General features: G+C 33.7%; 1 protein-coding gene across 5 annotated transcripts in view; it reads right to left on the minus strand.

Moving 5' to 3' along the window:
* The window catches only part of KCNT2 (potassium sodium-activated channel subfamily T member 2), a 344600-nt gene that overhangs the window by 147473 nt on the left and 173236 nt on the right, over window positions 1-23891 (minus strand). For all 5 annotated transcript variants that reach the window (XM_045982454.1, XM_045982456.1, XM_045982455.1 and 2 more), the window contains exon 13: window positions 8270-8378. In XM_045982454.1, the coding sequence (XP_045838410.1) occupies window positions 8270-8378 (109 nt within the window). The remainder of the gene's footprint in view (window positions 1-8269; window positions 8379-23891) is intronic.

A 23891-nucleotide genomic window follows, 5' to 3' on the forward strand; every position in this document is an offset into this window, starting at 1 on the left:
ATTGAGTCTTGGAGAAATACAAGACTATAAGAAAATTAATGGAGAAAAACATAACGATGCTTTGAGTTAATTCAATTTTAAGTGGTCCACAAGAAAATGGCTTGAAATACCTAATGTTCAATGGCAATTTCACCAAGTGTCAAAGAGAACAAACAAGAAAGCTGGTTTGGCTATTCAATAGACCCACGTATTAAAATTTTAAAATCTACAAAAAAAGTAAAACAAATAAGTTAATGATTTTTTTTTTTTTTTTGGCTAGGAGGAATGAAGGACAAGATAATATTTCACTTAAAAATAATTCACATCAATGTTAATTTTTTACTTTTGATTAAATGGATATAGTTATATAAGAAATTAACATCCTGGGAAGCTGTGAGATGCGTAGGGTATACGGGAAGGCTCATTCCTGTCTATACTAATCTTCTATCTAAAAAAATGAAAAAGCAAGTGCAATGAAAAATGAGATATTGATTTTTTTATTTTTTATTTTTTAAAGCTTTTATTTATTTATTTGAGAAAGAGAGACGAGCACAAGCAAGGGGAGGGGCAGAGGGAGTGGGAGAAGCATTGCTGAGTGGGGAGCCTGACTAGGGGCTCCATCTCAGGACCCTGAGATCACAGCCTGAGCAGAAGGCAGACACTTAACAGACGGAGCCACCCAAATACCCACAAATATTGATTTAATACTGAATTATAAAAATGCAATTATAAAAGACATCTTGGGGATAACTGTCAAAATTTAAATACAAACAAGACCCGTGAAAATATCTGACCCTCTTAGGCATGAAAATGTTATGCTGGGTATATAAGAGAATGTCATTCTTTGGAAAATCACACTGAAGTTAAAATGTGTGTGTGCGTGTGTGTGCACATGTGCACGTGTGTGTGTGTATGAAGAGAAGATTAAGCAAATGTGGGAAACTGCTAATTGCTGAATGTAAATGAAGGGAATACAAGTTTTCATTGTATAATATTTAAGCTGCATGTTTGATTTTTTTATAAAGTAAAAAATAGCGGAGAAAGAAAAAATTCAAAGACTCTCTAAATTGTGCTGGTCTTGAACATGGCCTTAGGTTAAGTGGCTTCTGATGATTTCTGCAATAACACAAACATCAAAGAGAATATTTTTATCCAAAAATGGAGAATCTTCAAAGTTGGGGTATTTCATCTTTTGAAATTGTAGGAATTCAAAGCATTATGTTCTTAAGTAGTTTGTAAGAATGAAATTTAAACTGATATCTACGTGGGTGTTATATGGAAAACGAAGAAATTATTCAGCATGAAAAACTCACACCTTACCACTTGGTGAAAGTCAAGCATTGCACATACATATGTTATTTAGAAACAGCTAACATAATTTCCAATATTTATATTACTTGGAAATACTTTTCTACTCTCTTGTCTAGGTAGAAAAAAGTGAAGCGTTGGGATGTCTTGTGTTTCAGCAAAATGAGACAAGGCTTTCATTTTTAGTCACATCATTTCCCCAAGATTTGTGTGTGTGTGTGTGTATATTCACAGATGAACACGTGTGCATATTTTAAACAATATTTTTAAATAATGGTAGTCACAACTACCTACAATAAGAAATATTTTTGTACAGTATTATCAATGATATTTAAAAATACTCTTGTCTATACTCTAATTTGTATTGCATGTGAAACCTTTTTAATTTTTTTTTTTAAATTCCTAGAACTGCTACTGTTCTAGTATAATGAATCATTCTTCTAGGCATGTTTTAGTTGTGAGGTAGAGAAAATTTCATTCAGTCAACAGTTTACTATTGAGGTATGATTCTTCCTTTCATTCACGAACGTTAATTCAATTCCGTTACTTATGAAATACCATAGTCAAAGCATGGAAAATAAAATTTATAGAAAACTCACAATTTACAAACCGATTTTTACAGTCTTTACTCCGATCTTTACATTTTCTACTCATACAAATTTATTTATAAATTGATATTTAATATTCTTCTCTACCACGTGTGGGTGAAATTTTACCAATTTGATTTTTATGTCTTTGTACATCTGTTCAAGTGAGGTAGAAAATTTTCAAGGACCCAGTATGTTGAAAAAAAAATTAGTTGACAAATAAAAGGCAATTGAATATTCACCCACAGATGATATAACCCTTTTTCTGGGAGGTAAAGATAGAGTGGCAACCTAAATTTAGCAATTGGTTTACTCATATAACCGGCATTCATCTCCCACTAATTTTCTGAGTAATTTCGTCTGACGAGGAGATAAACAGCAACTTCTTTTAGATTTAACTCATTGGAGAGCTCAGTTTATTCTTTAAGTTCATTCAAGGTTTTTCAATAAAAGAGTTCCTAATAAAGTACATTTTTCCTTATGTTTCTTTTGTTTTAATGTTTTGTTTCTTTATTAATGATTTCTGGAATATAGAGTGAAGAAAGAGATAAGGGTTTGGTTTTATTTTGATTAAAATTGAGTCTATAGAAACATGTGTGAAACCTGGGCTATTATAATGTTTTGCTTTTTTCATCCTGGTTTTGCCACTAAAAGGAGAATATTTGTGAAGGGCTCAACAATGTGGAACCCTTTTTTTCTAGGTGATTTCTGTTCAGATATATGACCTTGGAGAGACTTTACTAGAATTGCTAGTCCCACAAGAGGCTGTCAGAGAATACAAAATGTTACAAAACTACATTTTTATATTAGTCATAGCTATGGAACACTGCCATTACTTCTTCCTATGTTTCAGTACCAACTGCCACTTCTTAAAAAAGAAGTGTATTGATAAAAAAATACTTCTCACTGGAAAAGAGATTTAACACAACCAGAGCTATAGTACCATTTGACTTTTGTTCTACAGAGGTTGACAAAAAAAATAATCCACCAGAGAGAATCTTTTAAAAATAATGATATGGTGAAAGAATGCTGGCATTAATGTACTGGAAAGAGGAAACTATTGAGTTCAAGCTACCATGGAAGGCACGAAGATGTAGCAGCCTACTATAGCACACAAATGGTAATCACTACTACAAAGGTGCTGGGGAACATGAAGACCAGCAGTAGGCTTATAGGCAGAACTCATGGATAGCCAGGAAAGAAGACTAGGGGAGTGTTTTGACACAGCCCTGATCATGGGTTGAACCTGGGTTGAGTCAGTGGGTAAGCCTGGGATTCTCGGGGAGTCTAACCTATAGCACTTGATGGACTGAATGCAAATGATCGAAGAACGATTCATGGATTTTGGCTTGAGTTCTAAGTAGATGGTGTTGAGACGAATGGGATAGAAACAGATTTAAAGTCAGGGGAAATCAATAAATACTTCTAGATATCTTAATTTTGAGAAAGCTGTTAGAAACCTAATTGGAGATACTGACTATAGAGTTAGAGATACAAGATTGAACCTCATAGTGAATACTGAGGGAGAGATTTAATTTTGGAAATCATAGAAATGAATGAGGAATACTGTAGAAAATCTTATTTAAATAATATGGCAATTTTATATCTAGCTTTCCACTGCTTACTCCTTTTATCTATTTTAATAGTCTTAATGCACTCCTTAGGATTTCCAGGAAAACACTGAGTTAAAGAGGTTTTGGTAAGCATCCCTGTTTGTACCTAATCTTAAAGGCAGACTTTCAATAGGTGGCCATTAAATATTCTTTTTTTACCTCTAGGTTACTGTGCAGATGATTTTCCTTAGGCTAAGGAATATTTTCATCATAGCTTTCTAACACTTTTTCTTTCTTTCTTTTCCTTTTCTTCAGATTATAAATGGATACTAAATTCTCTCTCAAAAGCCTTTTTTGTATCCATTAAATTTTATTTTTCCTTTGACATGATGATCTATTTCTGGAATAACTTCAATTTGGTGATGATATATTATTTTTAAAAATACATTACTTTGATAATTTTGCCAATATATTTTAGATAATTTTTCAACTATGTTAGTCAATTAAATTGGTTTCTAATAATTTCTCATTATCTTATCCTCAATAAGTTTTGTATCATGGCTAGGTCAGCCTCATAAAATGAGTTGGGAAGAGATCTTTCTTTTTCTACTCTCTGGAAGATATATGCACTGAGAACTATATGCTTTTTGAATGTCTATAATAAGCTGTAAGACATCATGAGCAATGCTCAGTCACTTTTCCTAGAAATAAAGGTAATATAGATTTGTTAGGAAGATGAGAAATATGTACTCAAGATTCATGAAAATCATCAATTTGATAGGTACCAATTACTAGTGGCTGATGTTCTTTTGAGTGTTTTTTAAATTATAATAACTCTATGAGATAGTTTCTCTTATTATCCACACTTTATATATCAAAGAACTCAAGCGGAGAGAAATTAAGAAGCCTGAGGTCATGTAGTTACTATACAGTAGAATTGAAATTTGACTGAGGATAGTCTCATTCCAGGATTTGCGCTATCGAACTCTTTACTTTGACAAATTTATCATAAAAAGGAAAATCGCTGAAAGTAAATTTTTCTATGAGCCAGTTTGAGTTTATTTTCTTCTTAGGAAATCTGTGGTGTTTAAAATAATCAAATTATCCCTCCCAATCCCATCTTGTCTATGAAGTATACTTTTATGTTATTGAATCTCATTAAGACTTGTAGTAGTTTACATTCACAAACTCTGTATCATAGCCATTATTCTACTGAAGATATTTTCTATCTCCAGACCTATTTTTACTTTTCTCTCTCTCGGTGAAATAGGTTAAGAACATGTCTTTTCTGCTGCTGAAATCATGCCCATATAGACATCTCTCCTATAACTCCCATCAAAGTGTAGATTATTTTAATTATAATCAATAATATAATAATTCATTCAAATGACATTGCAACAACTCAACAGTTTAATGAGCATAGTCATTTTGTTCAGAAGAAAAGGATCCATATATGATATGACTGATAGATGTGCATAAAGAGATAGCTGCTAGATCACTATATTATTTTTACTTGTTAATATTTTATATACTCATAACTCAAATTTTGAAGTTTCTTCTTTTCATCTTTTAAAACCATGGATTTATTTTTTTTAAATATAAATTATAGTCATGGTAGTAGTTCCACAAGTTAGCATGTACTGAAGAGGCTATTTAAATAAACAGAAATAAAATGATCTCATTTTATATCCTGTATAATTGGAATTGTACTATTTAACACTCATGAGAATGAAAGACAAAAATATTGTGAATATTCTCGAATATTGGTTTAAGATTAAAGCAATTATTATTTTGTTACAAATGATATTAGATATCTATTGCCAAATCATAGATAACTACAAACAAAATTCATTAACTTTGAGCAACCAATACTTTTATTTCTCAAAATTCTATAGGTCAGCATGACTCTCTGGGTTGACTCTGGGTAAGTGGGGAGCTAGAGAGATGGGGAGCCTGGGATGGAAAAACGTCACTTCCCATGTGATTTTCCATCCTTAGGGAGGCTAAGTTGGGAATCTTTTTTTTTTTTTATTTCGATTTTACTTATTTATTTGAGGGCTAGAACCAACAGTGGGGAAGGGCAAAGAGAGAGAGTGAGAGAGAGAGAGAGAGAAGCAGACTCCTTACTGAGCAGGAAGCCCAACCTGTGCCTTGATCCCAGGACACAGAGATCATGACCTGAGCCAAAGGTGGATGCTTAACTGACTGAGCCACCCAGGCACCCCTGAATTGGGATTCCTTACATGCAGTTCTCTAGATAGTTTTCCAGTGAAGGGAAAGCAGAAGCACAGATTTTTAAGACTTAGCCTCTGAAGTCATAAAATGTAACTTTTGTCGCATTCTGGTCACAGTCACAAGAACAGCCTGTATTCAAGGAGTAGAGAACTACATTTCACCTCTTCACGGAATAAACTGCAAGATCCCATCAACACTGGACAGACACAGGGAACATGGTTCATTGAAGACCATTATTTTAACAATCTACTATACAAACTAAGTGCCAGCTTGATATACTGTCTTTTGAAAGGTAAAGTCTGTAATCTTTTCACCTCGGGCTGAGATGTGAAATATATTATATTGGTTTAAGAGTCTCATAGATCACTCTGAACTGTTTTATGACACTGTAATGAAAGTAGGATGCTTTTACTTTTTATAATATAAAAAAAAGAGTTCTTCTGAGGTGTTGTAATCTCAACCTAAAAGAAGACAGATGTCGTTAAAAGGGATTTCAGCAGGTATCATAAATAAGAAATATTGTGACAAACTGTCAGGATAGAACTTTTAACTATCACATTCATTTCAATGGACTTATCAAAATAATGGCAAGATAATATGAAAGAGAATTAATGTAAATAGTCTTTGTAATTTTTTGTTTGTAAAGGTGGAATATTCCCGTGAATTTGATCTATCTGTTGTAAACCTATCTAGTGCCTGTGAAGAAGGGGAAAGAATTAAAGTCTCTTCTGAATCTTAAGTTATAACACATTCAAAATTATAACTTGTCTTCCCAATCTACATATCGTTTTAGGATCCACATCTGATATCATTTATTGAGCACCTAATATGTTTCAGCTATTATTTAATCCTTACTGATAATCTTAACCAATGAAATAGAGACCTCATACATACAATAACATAAATTAACAGAAGAGAAAAATAGGGTTCAGAATACTAATTTGGCTATCTAAATCTTAAGTGATGGCACTAAAATTTAAATTTACATTTTTAGGACTTAATGTCATTGCTGCCTTCCTTAAAATAATTTCATATTAAGTCATTATCAGGCATGATAAAAATTTTGCAATAATAAACCTTTTTGGGGTGCCTGGGTGACTCAGGGGGTCTGCCTTTGGCTCCTGGGATCAAGCCCCGCATCAGGCTTTCTGCTCAGCGGGAGCCCGCTTCCCGCTCTCTCTCTGCCTGCCTCTCTGCCTACTTGTGATCTCACTCTCTGTCAAATAAATAAATAAAAATCTTTAAAAAAAAATTCCTTTTACTAAATAATAATAAAAAGAAGGCAGCTTACTTGCAAAAGTCTTTTAGATAAACAATTAGCATTTCTTGAAAGCTAATTACATATGTAACAGGTAGTAGATGTAGAATTTACATGTATTTTCCATTAAATTTCACAAAGCCATTTACAAAAGAGGTGCTTTTATTTTTAATTTTCAGTTTAGGGAACAGGTTTTTTTTAAAAACAAAACAAAATCATAGCACCATTATCACAAATCATTTAAATCAATATCTGTACTTAAAACAAACATTCAAACAAATACTAAAATGCAGCCACAGTTTATACATTTTTGGTAAACTAGTGTCATTAAAAATCAAGAGTAAAAGATAAAAAACAGCAAACTAAACTGCAAAAGTTTCATGGTTTTCTGGATATTTGGAAATTTCTTGGTGTTTATAATTTTTCGTTTAAATATCACATACAAATAGGTAAGCATTTTAAGATATATAAACACAGATGAAGAAATACATTTGTTAACACATAGTTAAAATGATTTGCATTTTAATGATGCTTGCAGCTTTAAATTATTAAGGCGAAATGTTAAAAAAAAAACCAAGGATGTCATTTTTTTCAATGTACATAAACTACTTCCTGGATCAAAATTAGTTCCTATGGAAACATTTAAGAAAAAAATAAAATATGATCTTACTTTTCAATTTCTTAACAGTTTAAAGTATTTGAAATGACAGTTTAAAGTATATGAAATAAAATCATATGAAATGACTTTAAAAAACTCACATGTATGTTTTCCTTGAACTGTTTTCAAAATCTATATTATCTCCAAATAAATCTTCAAATAAATTTATTATCTCCAAATAAATATATTTAATACACTTGAATATATTTTAACATTACAATACACTTTAATATTACTCTAATGCATGGTAAGCTTACATATGTATTAAGTAATCTATAACAAAGCACCACCTAGCTATAACAAAAATAGGTAGATACTATTTATAACAAAGCACTACCTATTTATGTGTAAACATAGTATAAATTAATGGCTGCAACATTGAAGACCTGTGTTTATATTATGGATAAAACTGTAAGTGCTAATCTATTTATAGTCTTACCAAGGTGTCCAGTAAATTCAGTTGATTAAATCACCAAATTATAAAAAAAGAGAAAAAATTTCACTCCCAAAACATTACCTGGCCATTTTTAAAGTAAATAAATTCTCTCATAACAAGTAGATGACAAAAAGAAATCCTTCTATTCTATACAATCATGAATATATATATTAAGTTGCCACTAATTTCAGAGACATAACTCTTACTATCACAGTTGGAGGAAATTCAAAGTATCTCAGTTGAGACTAAACTTACCAGCAAATTTGATATGGAATTTATTTTCAGGCTTTAATATCTGGACATACAATGGACAATTTGGAGCAAAATCTTTTACAGCCCATGCTCTCAAAATTGTTTGGTGGTCCTGAAATGATAAATATCAAAAGATCATGAAATAAATTGAAAAATTTGTAATATATAAAGTAAAAATCTTCAATTGGTGTGTTAAATGGTCACATCCACAGTTTAAAATTAAACATACAAAATAATGAATTGCAAGGACTTATTTTTAAAGATTCTTATTATTTTTATAAAGAAGAGTAACAATACCTAATTCAATCAGTGCTAATTACCAGCACTTAGAAAATTAGCAGAGATTAGGAGGAAAATTTCTTGACAAGCTTAAAAGTAATTTTCTTAGAAATAATTGAGGGGTAGAGGCTTCAGAAATATAGCACAACTAATAGTCTTTAACAGTTTCCATGGGGGAAAAAACGCAGATTTATAATAATTTTAACATGCTTAGGAAGCTTGGCAAAAGGAGAATGACTACAGTGACCATGCATATAAAAACACACCATTTTTTTTATTTATTTATTTTGTATAGCAGTAAAAGTAAAAGGATTTTTGACTCTATGGGGGTGTGTGTGTGTTGGAATAGATCAGTAACTTTCAGATACAAAAAAAAAGTTTTAAAAAAGTTCTAAGACTGAGAAAAAGAATAAAAAAATGCTTAACATTAATGTTACACAAAGCATGACCCCATAAATTATTATTTAATTAACTAAGTAGATCAAAGCAAATTATCTGAGAAATGTGTCAGTTAGCCAATATATTTTGAAAAAGGAAACAAAATCATGTTCATGGGTACGCTGTCCATATAGTAGTCACTAGCCACACGGGGCTGTCTAAATTTAAATTAACTAAAGTTAAGAATTCCATTTCCCTATCAGACGAGCCACATTTCCAGTGTTCAAAGCTGTCTGTGGCTAATTCAAAACTGTATGGGACACTGCAGATTTAAGCATCTGCATCATCACAGAAAGTTCTATTTGACAATGTTAGGGAAAGAAAAGGATAAGTAAAAATACAAGTAGATATGAGAGATTGTTCACAGAAACGCAGAAAGAAGCTGTTATCTGGTTGGTATGAAAGTTGATGAAGTGTACTCAGAATTCCTTAACTAGATAAGCGGATAATGTGTGTCTTGCAGGGACACTCTCAAAACATGACGACGAACCTGATACAGTGAGACAATTTTATGTGTCAACTTGGCTGGGCCATGAGGTGCCCAGGTATTTGGTTAAATGTTATTATGGATGAGTAGGAAATCCCAGAAAAGGGAGGGGCGGAGAAGAGAAGTCACAAATTCTGTGTATAAATTTATAAGACATCAGCAAACCTCTAAGCCACGCATGCATGGGACAGAATAAGAGCAATCTCAAGGGAGATTTGAATCACTGCCAACTACTAGGGTGACAGAGTTTGCATTCAAGTGAACTAAATTAACTGCTTGCCGAAATAAGAATGTCAACACTCTTTGGAGAAATATAGGAGCTACCCAGGCTTCACAACATAATATAATAACCAGAATACATTGCAAAATTATTCAGTATATGAAGTGCCAGAAAAATGTCCAAACTAAGTCCAATAAACATTAGCCTTTAAATAGATGATCTAGATGTTTGAATTATCAGACGAGGGCTTTAAAAAAGTGAATAAAAGTATCATCACTGAGGTAAAGCAAATATGGTCAAATTAATAGAAAAAAACTTAGTAAAGGAATGGGAAATATTTTAAAAATTAAACAAAAAGCTCAAATATCAGCAAAACATATTCACTGGATGGTCTGTGAAGTAGAATGGGGATGACATAGGAGAGTCAGTGAACTTGACCATAGATCAACAGAATTTATTGAATTTGAAAAACAAAGAGAAGAGGGATGGAAAAGGAACAGAGTTCAGGGACTTGTGCAACAATGTAAAAATGTCTTATATAATGTAATTGGATTTCCAGGAAGAACACAAAAGAGAAAATAGAACAGAAAACGATTTGAAGAAATAGTGGCTGGAAACTTCCCAATTTTGTTAAAGGCATAATCTTCCATATTCAAGGAGCTCAGAGAATCCCAAACCACATAAACAAACAAACAAACAAAAATTACCAATTACACCCAAGCACCCTGTAGTCTAATTATTGAAAACCAATGGTAAAGATAATATTTTGAAAGCAGCCAAAGAAAAACAGTTGTATGGCCAAGAATTCTCATCAGAAACCATGGAAACCAGGGGACAGTGAAACAATATCCTAAACTCCAGAACGAAGAGGGGGGATAAAACTATTAAGTCATTATTTCATAGAGAAAAATCCTTCAAAGAGATGAAATAAAGGACTTTTTCAATTACTGCTAAAAAAAGTGTTGTCATTAGAATCATACTATAAGAAAATTATAAGAAATGTCCTTATGCTGAAGGGATATGATACCAGAGGCAAAGTTAGAACTTCAGATATCAAAGGAGAGTATCAGAAATGAGTAATATCTGAAAGAACAAAGATACATTTTTTTCTTTAAAATATGCATACCTTTACAAAGAAAAATTTATAGTATCATCTTGTAGAATTTGAAATTTATAAAAATAATAGTAGAATAAGTACAAAGTTTCTAACTTCAATAAATTCTGCAATATTAAAAAATAAGTAAATTGTGCAATATTAACATGAAGGAGACTGTGAAGAGTTCATTTTAAGCCTGTGTAGCATAGTTCCTAAAGTAGTCACTAAAAAAATTTCAAAAGATAATTTCTAAAAAGCCAATAGGCATATTAAACTTGAATTCCTCAAAAAAAAAGCAAATAATAAAAAAAAGTAAAAAGAGAAAACAGAGGAATATGAATTGGTAGGGAGACACAGGAAACAACTTAGTTAGACCTACATCCAATTATATACATGATGGTACTAAATGTTAATGAACTGAACATATTAAAATATAAAGAAAATTAGAAAAACAAAACTAAGCAGTTTAGGAGTTTAGGAGAGAGGGCACCTGGATGTCTCGGTCAGTTAAGCATCCAACTCTTGATTTCAGCTCAGGTCATGATCTCAGGGTTGTGGGATCAAGTCCTGAGTCAGGCTTCACACTCACTGTGGAGTCTGCTTGAGATTCTCTCTCTTCCTCTCGCTCTGCCCCTCCCCCTGCTCTTTCTCAAAAAAATAAATAAAATCTTTAAAAAAAAATAATAAAATGGGGTACCTGGTGGTTCAGTTGGTTAAGCATCTGCCTTCCATCACAGGTCATGATCTTGGGGCCCCGGGATCGAGCCCCACATATGGTTCATTGGGAAGTTCATTGGGAAGTCTGCTTCTCCCTCTCCCTCTGCCCCTACTTCTCTCTCTCTGTCTCTCTCTCTCACTCTGTCTCAAATAAATAAATAAAATCTTTAAAAACAAATAAATAAAATAACATAATGTTACTGATAAAAGAAGTGATAATAAGGAAAAAAAAAAAAACCTTCAGTTTGAAAATAAGCAGAAGACCTAAACAGACACCTCACCAAAGAAGATACACAGGTGACAGGTAAGCATATGAAAAGATGCTTAACACCATATGTCAACAGAGAATTGCAAACTAAAACAACAATGAAATACCACCACACAATTATTAGAATGACTAAAATCCTAAATATTGATGACACCAAATACTAGTGAGGATGTGGGACAGTAGAAAGTGTCATTCACTGCTGGTGGGAATGCAAAATCATTCAGCAGCTTTGGAAGATAGTCTACAGTTTCTTATAAAACAAAACATACCCTTACTGTATAATTCAGCAATTGTGCTCCTTGCTATTTACCCAAATGATTTATCTACCCAAAACCTGCACTTGAAAGCTTACAGCAACCTTATTCATAATTGCAAAAACTTGGAAGTAACCAAGATGTCCTTCAATAGTTGAATGGATAAAACAAACAGGTATATCCAGACAAAAAAAATATTATTCAACAGTAAAGAGAAATGAGCTCTCCAGCCGTGAAAAGACATGGAGGAAAACTCAAATGCATATTGCTAAATGAAAGAGGGCTCACTTAGGCTGCATACCGAGGCACCTGGGTGGCAGAGTCCATTAAGTATCTCTTAGTTTCAATTCAGGTTGTGATCTCAGGGTCATGAGATGGAACACCAAGTGAGTCTCTGCACTCAGCACGGAGTCTGCTTAAGACACTCTTTCCCTCTCCCTCTGCCCCTCCCAGAGCACACACACACTCTCTCTTTCTCAAATAAATAAATAATCTTAAAAAAAAAAAAGGCTGAATAACTTAGAAAGCACAAAATGATCAGTGCTTGTTAAGGGGCTTGTCATGAAGGAGAGTGTAAGAAGTTACGATGGACAGATGGAGTTACAGAGGATTTTTAAGCGGTGAAAGTATTCTGTAGGATATTGTAATGATGGACAAATTTCATTATACATTGGTCAAACCCCATAAAATGCACAAAGTAAAGAGTAAACCCTAATGTAAACTATGGACTTTAATTAATAATGTATAAATATTTGCTAATTGTCACAATTGTACTAAACTAATGTCAGATGCTAATAACAGTGGAAATTGGGGAGAAGGGATGGTGGAAATTCTGTATGTTTTTGGCTCAATTCTTCTGTAAATCGAAAACTGCTAAAAAAAATAATGTATTTAAAAAAAAGTAAGCACACAAAGTGTGAACTTTAGAGTCACAATTTTGGGGCTCTAATTTCATCTAGAATTTACAAACTGCATGAGTTTAAGTTACTAAACAAATCTGATTCTCAGGACAAAATGTTCAATTATGTTTGTAAAGTTGATGTAGACAGCTTGCTTTTCTCATTTCAACTGACCTCTGGCATCATGTGACATGTAGACCACTGGCTCCCTAAAATTTTCTCCCTAGACATCTGTGACACTGATTGCCCTTTGGCTTTCTTACCCCAAATTGAACTCATCTTCCTGCTGATAATTCTTCCTTTCCTGGAGATGGATTTTTACCAGCACCAAATCCTGAACTCTGCCACCCCTCATAACCTTGTATTCGATCAGTCCTCAAGTCGTATTGATGACACCTTCTAAGTATTGCTCGAATATGTCTACTTCTCTCCAACCTGACTCCGAACAGTTGTCTCTTCAGACTTGGAGTGAAGGCAACAGCCTCCATATCAGTCCATTTCAAGTTTTATATTTTTTACTAATTCTGTATTTTTATCAGATTTATTGCCCTTTCAAATGACAATCTGTTTGGATATTTGGCTACTGACAACCCTGCAGTGACTTTCTTTACTCTTAGCATCAAGTCCAAACTTCTTAGCAAGACTTACAAGACTCTTTATGAAACTGTCCCCAAACTACTTCCCCAGCCTTGGCACTCATCATTCCAGTGCATTCTCCACTGTTGAGCCTCCAGGACTTCTGACGCGAAACAGAACTTCTGTCATTTATTCAAGCAGACCCTCTTCTTCCAACTAAAGTCCATGCCAGCCGCTTGCAATGCATTCTGTTTGCCCATCATAGTGTTAACCCACCTTTTTTTTTTAAAGTGGATCCCCACTAAAGTGTAAGTTCTAAGAAGACAGGGACCATGTTTTACACTTCATTCATCCAAAGTGTATCTCTAATACCAAGCTTTCATTTGCTTTTCAAAGATGAGTAGGAAAAACCATATTGACTTCATAGGGATATTGTGAACATTAAATGAGATAAGGTAAAGAAGCATCAGGCATAGAGAAAGCACTTAGTAAATATGTCAAGTCAGTGGATAGTTGGATGAAGTACTGATCCTAAAAGCCCATAAATCTTCCTTGTTTTATTCATGCATTGTGCCCTACCAACAAGAACCTATGATCCTGTGAGTGGAGCATTAAGTAAGGAAAAAGGAAACAAGGGAAGTGTACAATGGCATAAATGTTGCATAGAAAATAAGTATTTGCTAACACACATAATAAAACCAGCACAGAATCAAGATTTTTAATTCATTCTTCTACAACAGAGAATGATATTGATCTTTTTTTTTCCTTGCTGACAAAATTCAACCTGAAATAAGACACTCCAAACTTAATTGTAACAAAAAATTGAAAGTATCCACCATGACAACTTTGGAATAAACAGTCTAAATAATAAAGGAAGGTAACATAGGGAAATATTGAGTCATCGTGTTTACTGCTACTGTGAAAGCAGAATATTTCATCTAAACTCGGTTAATCTAAAAATTAATTGGCTAAAATAATCTTATAAAATTCAACTTTTATAACTTGAAAAAGCTAAAAATTGTTTATTTGTTGGCGTTCCAGGGATCTAAAATATATCACTTTACCTATGACAAGGATCTTTCCTGAACTCCAAATGACCCATAAAAGAAACCAGAGATTTTAGATGAAATTTTGTACATGAATTGTTTCCTCCTTCTCTATGAGAACTTGTAACTTTCATTAGATTCTCAAATACAGTCTATGACTCAGAAAATGGTTAAGTCATTAGTCTGATTGAAGGTCACTTTCAAGTCAGTTTTTAGTTTATAAAATATATCTGTAGCACTTAAAAATGATACTTTTTAAATATTTTGAGTATATTTTGCTAACTTATATACCAAACACATTTTTTTAGGGTCAAATAAACTGAATTCTGAAACTTAAGATAACATATGTAAATAAATTTGATCCCAATTTATAGGCAGCTAAACAACGTAGGTACAGCATTTATATGAGTAAAAAATCTTGCAGCCAACTGGAAAACAAATCTTTCTAAAACACAACTCAAATGCACTGCTTTATAAATAACTCCTGCCTAATATAATCATTGCCAGAGAATAACATATTCCCAGAACTTCTTCTAAACGCTTTGTTTTAGACTCAAAAGCACCTTGAGTGTGAGGGTCTATTTTGTTCACAATTACATTGTCTGGGTCTAATAGGTAAATTGATAGATTATAAGATTAGATTGCTTATCTATCTATATATTGCATATATACCTAGATATATATGTACTAGTATAAAAAATTGAATTCTGATACATAGAATCTATAATAAATGTCCTCTATAATTAATTCATTTGACTTCATGACTGAATTAAGGAAACTACATAGTTCATTTGTAATGAACTGTAATTGATGTCTTTGGAGAATCAGGTTTCAAATTTGATACATATTTATTATTAAGTGCAAAATAATTTAGGATTTTCCTAAATTAAATACTTAAAAATGAAGTATATAACCAAAAACCCCAATAAATATAAAAACATTAAAATATTGGGGCACCTGGGTGGCTCATTCAGTTAAGCAACCAACTCTTGACTTCAGCTCGGGCCATGATCTCTGGGTCCTGGGATCAGGTTCTGCTTCAGGCTCCATGCTCAGAATGGAGTCCGCTTGAGATTCTCTCTCTCTCTCTCTCTCCCCTGCTCATGCTGTCTCTCTCTCTCTCTCAAATAAATAAATTTTAAAAATTAAAAAAAAACAAATAGCAAAACAAACTTGGGGCACGCGGGTGGTTCAGTCAGGTAAGCATCTGCCTTTGGCTCAGGTCATAATCCCTGGGTCCTGAGATTGAGCCATACGCTGGGCTCCCTGCTCAGCTGGGGAGACTGCTTCTCCCCCCTCCTCCTTGCTCATGCTCTCTTTCACTATTTCTGTCTCTCTCTTAAATAAGTAAATAAAATCTTTTAAAAAAACTCATAGGGCTGCTCGTATAATTTCCTCTTTCTGCCAAATTTAAACAGAAAGGAACTAACATTATGTCTGAGACCAAAACATTATCTTGGATTTCAGTTTTAAGATTGTATTTCCTGCTCTTTCCAACGATCTCTCAGGAATTGTAATCCTACTTTCAATTCCTATTCTTATAGCTGAAACTGTACTACTCCTTATAAATACATCATGGCAAAAACCTGATTGCCTGTCTGAAATTCCAGATATGACATATTCCTAGAATCTTCTTACCACTAATTTTGGCATTTTGTAGCAAGTCAATTTTATGGCCAGTTAAATAACACATCTGCTTTCTGCCTTTGCTTGTCAAGAACCAAAACCTACTTTGTGCTCTGCATCTTAAAACTGAAATCCGTATTTTTTCTTAGCGCTTGTTTGCCTAAGGTCCAATAATTTGCTGGGAACCTTACATCCCTTAAATAATATATTTTGCATACTTATGTCCTCTCCCAGATTCTTCAGGAATCACAGTCAACACCAAATCTAACTCCAGACCATAACCTTCTGGGTCTTCCCTGATTTATTCTTTTAACAAAGTTGTGACCATAGTATCTTAAAATCTCACAAAGCTCATTGACAAATGCCAAGTGAATAATAAAGTGATTCATAAAGAGGCTAGTTTATCTTGAAAGCATGTAACTGAAGTTCAGTGACAATCATTTGTCAGGAATTTACCAAAAGATATTGCTGTATAGATTAAAAAATGAGTTATATTAGTAAGGGTGTCTTAGCAAGTTTAAAATTCACAGTTTGAAATTCTGAGATTTTATGAATTGGAAAGGAAGATGCTTTTGAGAACAGAGTATTAACCACTGGGTTGAATAACAAGTGAAAGGCTTTGGAAAACCTTTCTAAAGAATTTATGGTACACTGTATTGCATAATGAAATAATAGGAAAGATTATCTGTCAAACTGTTGCAATGCTCAAAATGGATCTGCTTAAGACAAAACAATATTCTTTTTAAAAAGCTTAAATTGTGAAAGGTAGCAGAATATGCTTTTTATAGCATAAAGACCATGCTGGTCTGATTATTTTTAATAAAAAGTAGCCTAAGGGAGAAGCTCTTAAACCAAAGTAAAATCTACCCTTTAAATCTACATTCATGAAGAAAATTCCATTTGTAAGGGTGACTCTCTCTGTACCAAGAAGAGAAGGATGACTCTAGACCACAGCTCTTTTTTACTGGAGAAGGCACCAGACTTAAATCTGCATAAAACCTAACTGTATTATCTTGATAACCCCTCAGAACTAGTCTCCCCACTCCCAACATATTTCTTTTTTCATTAGCTGAGGATTGTATTTAAGGTGATGGCTTGAACCATTGGGGGAGTTTTGCTGCTTTCCTGGGTATCTGCCCTGTATACATGAGGTATACATATTAAATTTCTGACTGATTTTTCTTTTGTTACTCTTTTATTACTGAGGAGGAGGGGAGAACACCCACAGAACCTAGAAGGTAGAGGAAAATTATTTTCCTCCTCTACAATTGCAAACATTTTATTTCAGCTCTTTCCTCATGCTGTCTAAAAGGGTCACAGAGGGAATACGCTGTCTGCGTATTTGATGATTGTTTGGCTTCTACTCTAAGATTCCATATGTTCAAAAATGCATGTAATTATCAGGAAAAAATGAACATCTTTGACATTTAAGAGGAAAGATAACAGCATAGTATAAAATAAATTTTTTTCTACAAGTTACAACTTAAAAAAGTCTTTGGAGTCAGATGACCAAGAAGACTTGAAAGTTTCCCTCAATTTGATTTCCTGACAGTTTGATTTTCTGTCAGGTTTCTTCCTGAATATAGATCCCCTAAACACCCTGTTCTTTGAACATTTACTTTAGAAAAAGTCCAATTACAATCCTTTTTTCTGCCCCTTTGAGAATTAAATCTTCTCCCAGATTCTCACCAGTTTTACAACCCAGAAATGTCTTTCTCAAGAACCAGAGGGCCATCGTTCTGAAATGTAAACGAAGGAGCTAGAGCCCCTACCTCCTAGTCTCCATGGGAAGATAGGACCCTTACTTCCATAAGAGATAATTAGCAAATGATGGCACAATCACATGGACCAGTCTCCTTATTTCATTCAGTACTTTTCCACCTCTTTCAGTCCAGAACTTAAAAATCCTCCGGCCTTTTGTTTCCAAGGAGTTCAGTTCAATCTTTCTCCTTCATTACAACAGTCCTAAATAAAGTCTTTCTTGCCTGTTTAGCAAATCTGGTGCAATTTTTCCTTGACACAGACAGAATAAAGTGTAAATACTAGGTTTTGAGCGAGTATTCAAAATCGCAAAAAAAAAAAAAAAAGTACTGTTTTATTAGCCTACAAATTGGAGCTAGGAATAACTTCCTTGCAGGGTTGCTATGAAAAATACATCACATATTAATATGTATAAATATATATAAATGACCTCTAGCCTGTAATTGATAGTGATGGCTAATAAATGAGAGGTGTTATTATGTATTTCTCTTTTTTTTTCAGTCCCAAGAAGCAAGAAGTTAAAAAATCAGTTGTGCCAAGAAAGCTAAAAGAGCAAAGCAAACACTACAGTTTTTTTTTCTAGAAGTAGGCCATTTATGTAAAAATCCATATGCCCAGTTCAGCTCAGAAAATTAAATTCTTTTACCATTGCAAAGAAAATCCATCCAGAGGGTGAATCTATCATGCTGCATACATTATAATGACTCAGTGGAGACTTAACTTTGAAGAAATCTTTTTGAGCATACCCAATGAGACTGAGGAAACAAGATATTGGAAAGTGTCTGAACCTTTTAAAACATATCACAATATAAGATGTCCTTCCTTCTGTCCATTCAACCACCTCTTAGCTTTCCAGCTCACTATCTAGGACTGTGATTCCAAAGAATGCCTGACACCCTCAGCAACTTCAATCTGTCCACACTGTCATTCTCTGTTACCCCAACACCCTCATTCTCATGTCCCTGCTTACCAGCTTGCATTAAATGTTTCACCAAATAAGCAGACCCTTGTGTAAACAGTCATTTTGCTTGTGTCTCTCAATCAGGCTTACTCTACAGGCAAAACTACAACCTTGATAAATCTAACCCTCTTTCTACTACAAATAACAGACAGTTGGCACAAACACACATGCATGCTAAAGAGGCCTTACTTCAAATTGAGAGTCCATAATATCACATGAGAGATGAACATTGCTCAGCAAACTCCACATTTCTCCAGGCCATTCACTTTCCTGCTGCTCTAGAGAACTATCTTATACAGTTCCTGAAACCTCTATGATGATCTCAACTACTACGAGAAAATAGAAATAATAAGAAAATTTCCATAGCGCTCTCCATCACACCAGACTGCATACGCGCCTCTCGTTAAAAATGAGTATTTTACACACTTAGCAAAAGGAAACCTTCTGCCTATCTGCTAGATCATATTCTCTCTTGTGCATCCTGTGACTTTACTCTTTGAATTTTTCACTTTCCTGGATCATTCATTTTACCCTTTCTGATGGATCATCTCCTTTAGTATACAGACTTGCTAAAATTTTTTCCACTAAAAAGAAGAAAGAAAAAAAGAAAAAAGAGAGAAAGTTTTCCTTCACCAGAAATTACCCTCAGGTACTGTGGTAATTCTCTGCTCCATTTACAGAAACCACTTCTTCTTCTTCTTCTTCTTTTTTTTTTTTTTTAAGATTATTATTTATTTGACAGAGAGAGAGATCACAAGTAGGCAGAAAGGCAGGCAGAGAGAAAGAGGGGAAGAAGGCTCCCCACCTAGCAGAGAGCCCCATGCAGAACTCGATCCCAGGACCCCAAGATCATGACCTGAGCCGAAAGCAGAGGCTCAACCCACTGAGCCACCCAGGTGTCCCCAGACACCACTTCTAAAGTATGTCTTTGCTTCTACTTCCACTTCGCTACTTAATTTTAAACTTCCATTTCTAATCCAAGAATTTAAAGCTATAAATCTCTTTTTAAGCACTACTTCACCTGCGTCCCCTCAATTTTGAAATGTGCATTTTCATCACAATTCAATGAAAATAATTCTAATCCTACCCTTCATTTGCATTTAACTCATGGCTTATTTAGAAATGTGCTAATTTTCAAATATTTGGGTATGATCCTGCTGTCATTTTATTGTTGATTTCTATGATCAGAGAATACACTCTGTACGTTTTCATTCTTTTAACTTTTTTTTGCCACTTCTTCTCTTGTCCAGCATATGATCTTTCTCTGTGAATGTTTTTTACACACTTGCAAAAAATGTGTATTCTACAGTTGTTGAATTTAATGTTCTACATGTCAATGAGCTCTAGCTGGTGAAAATGAGCTCAAGTTTTGTTTTGTTTATAACCCTACTGATTTTCTACTTGTTCTGTTAGTAATTTAGAAAGCAATATTGAAATTTCTAACAATTGCAGATTTTTACACCTCCTTCCAGTTCTGCCATTTTGTTCTTCGTGTACTTTGAGGTTTCACAGCACTTTGTGCACACTTTGAGAAGTGTTATGTCTTCTTGATGCATTGATCCCTTAATTAACACAAAATACTCTTAGAGCATTTCTTTTAAAAGAAATTGAGAAATAATGGCTTAACTACTAAGAATTCTATGAAGATTGAGAGTGCAAAGGCAAGTGGAGAAGGGAATGTGTGTGAAGGAAAAAAAAGGCACGAATGATCACAGAAAAAAATAGGGAAAACAAGTAAGTAAGACAACAATACAAAATGTTCTCTATTAGGGGACCTTTGGCGTTCTTGGAGGAGCTTCAGAGATATAGATAGAGTATAAATTGGAATAATGGATCTAAGGACATCATAAGTTTAAAAATAGTGAATGTTGGTTTTTTTAAGAGGCTAGACCTAAAAGGGAGGAAGAATTTTAATACCAGCAGCTTGAAGTAATAGGTCCCATAAAAGTAGTCTAATGAAATAAGACAGTGTTGCTTTATGTGTTCCTGTCTAATAATTAATGAGCTTTATGATTCTATTTTACATTAAGCTTTCAAATTTTTTAATTAATGGTTCAATCTAAAAGGTCAACGTTCTCTAACATTTCATATGCTTCTCCCCCAGTGTCCTCTCCTTAATATTCAACACCAGCTAACATTCTATGCATTTACTTAATTATATATTGATGGTCACTTCTACTAGCAGGCCAGCTTCATGAGAACGGATATTTTTTTCACTGCTATGTTCATAAATATACCTTCAGTTGGTACACCAATGCCTGGATGATATACCACTCAATAAATGTTTTTTCAATGAATGAATGGTTAAAAATGATGACATTGTTACCCTACAGAATTTTGTTTTTCCTTGGGTAAAATGCTATGCTCATGTCTAAAGAGCCTACAAATAATTATGTCAATTGGGTCCATGTAAATTTGATCCTAAGTGGACTGAGACATGCAAACCTTACATGAAAATCTAAATAACAAATTAATTTCTGATAGGATAGTGAGTGCAGGTAACAAATCTGCAATAAACGGCAATGGAAAATAAATAAATAAATAATAATAAATGGTAACAAATACCTATAATATACAGTGGATTTTTAAAATTTAGGGTATGGCAGGAAATAAGACACAAGAGGAAATGTGTAATCAAATTGACCATTGGGTCTTCAGCGAACGTTGTGTACATAGTCACAAAACTCTAAATGTTTATTGCACTCAACATTTAGATTTAATCATTAAACAATGGCAGAAAACTTAGTTTTGATCACAGAATAAAAAGGTAAATGATACCATTCTTGAAAGGCAAAAAGAGAAGTATCACAGGCCAAAATTGGATCATGGAAAATTGGGAATGAAAGCTGAAGGAAAGAAGGTAAAATACCGTATCAGCAGTTTAATGGATTTAAGGGAAACATCTTTTAGGAAACAGACTAAAATTGGGAAATAGAACAGACAACTGATGCTTCAAATCCTACACACACATAACGCACACACACACACACACACACTCACACACACATATAATTTTTTTTTTTACTGATTAAAATTTCAAACTGTGGAACCACTTTTACGTACAAATGTGTGACCCGTTCGAACAGTAAGCTATTACCACATGGGAAGCAGTTTGGTACAAAGAAAGGAGTGTTAAAGTTGACCTGACCTGCATAGAGCCCAGACTCGGCTGCTCTGGGAAATCTAATTAACAACTCCGAGCCTTGGTTCTCTCATCTATAAAACAATTGCGGTGAGCATGAAATGACATAATGTGCACAAATGCCTGACCACAGGAAAGCTACTCATGAAATGTCAAATTTGCTGGTTCTTTTCTGCTTGTTTGCTTTATTAAGTAGACTCAAAAACAATGAGCTAAAATATGTATAACAAGAGTATCAACATGGACTAGAACTCCAGTTCCATATAAACGTCCAAGATTTTTATAGAAAATTAACATTACAATCTTAGATGTTTTTAAAATGTTATCATTTTTCACAACAGGCTATGTAGAAAAATACATGTTTGAAAGTCTGTTATCTTTAAAATAAAAATAAATAATAAATAAATAAATGTTATCATCTTAAGAAGAAAATGGGCATTTTCTTTAAAATGCAGATATCATATGCTTTATTCCTTTTTTAAAAGATTTTATTTTTTTAGTAATCTCTATATCTAATGTGGGGCTTGAACCCACAACACTGAGATCAAGAGTCACATGCTGCACTGATTGAGCCAGCTAGGCACCCTTGAGCTTCATTCATTCTTTTATTTTTTTTTTTAAAGATTTTATTTATTTATTAGACAGAGAGAGATAGAGTGAAAGAGGGAACACAAGTAAGGGGAGTGTGAGAGGGAGAAGCAGGCTTCCCGCCAAGTTGGGAGTCCGATGTGGGGCTCGATCCCAGGACCCTGGGATCATGACCGGACTGAAGGCAGACACTTAACAGCTGAGCCACCCAGGTGCCCCTCGTTCATTCTTTTAAATTAAAGTTGATCTAGGATCATCAAAAAGGATTTTTGACTTTAATGAAACTACACTTAATGATTTTTTAAAAATATTTTTTTGTGATTCAGAAAAAATTACTAAGGATGTTGCTATACTACTTTCAGGTTCATGTTTACCCTATAATATTTGAATAAAGAATATAAAACTTTATATGGGAATATATTTATTTTTATGAAATATTATTAATTCCAAAACAGAATCCTTTGGACTATTTATTAATTTTTCATTTTGATAGTCACGACTCTGCCTCTCCCAGTTAGAACATACACACACTAATACTAGAGTTGGTAGTATTCTGCTTGGTTTAAAAAATATTATTAAAACAACAGAAGATGGGGTGCCTGGGTGGCTCAGTTGGTTAAACATCTGCCTTCATTCAGCTCAGGTTGTGAACTCGGAGTCCTGGAATCAAGCCCCACAAGGTAGCAGGTCCTTGCTCTTCCCCCAACTTGTGCACACTCCCTCTCAATAAAATAAATAAAATCTTTTATAAAAAATTAAAAATTAAAAAAATAAAGCAATAGAACTCATTCATTCAATTCTAGCAATATTTAGCAATTTTTAGCAATTTATTCAGCAATAATAAATGCACGTGTATATATCAGAAATAGTGTGCAACATTTTTCAAAGGTGTAACTGTTGCAAAGAAAATAGTATAAAAGAACATTTTCATAATAGAATGAATTAAGAAAATTTTTTTGAGTATAGATGACACACAACGCTACATTAATTTCAGGAGCACAACATAGTGATTCAACATCTTATATTTGATGCTAAGTGTAGCTCAGTGCAAGTGTAGATACCATCTGTCACCATATATCACTACTACAGTGTCATTGAATATATTCCCCATGTTGTGCCTCTTATTCCCATGACTTACTCATTGCATAACTGGAAACCTATAGACTTCCTTGCTGCATAGCTGGAAGCCTATACATTCCACTCCCCTTCATCTGTTTTGTCCAACCCCCAACTCTCCACCCCTCTGGCAACCATCAGTTTGTACTGT

This window comes from Meles meles, chromosome 17, assembly GCF_922984935.1.
Source record: "Meles meles chromosome 17, mMelMel3.1 paternal haplotype, whole genome shotgun sequence".
NCBI classification, from domain to species: Eukaryota; Metazoa; Chordata; class Mammalia; order Carnivora; family Mustelidae; genus Meles; species Meles meles.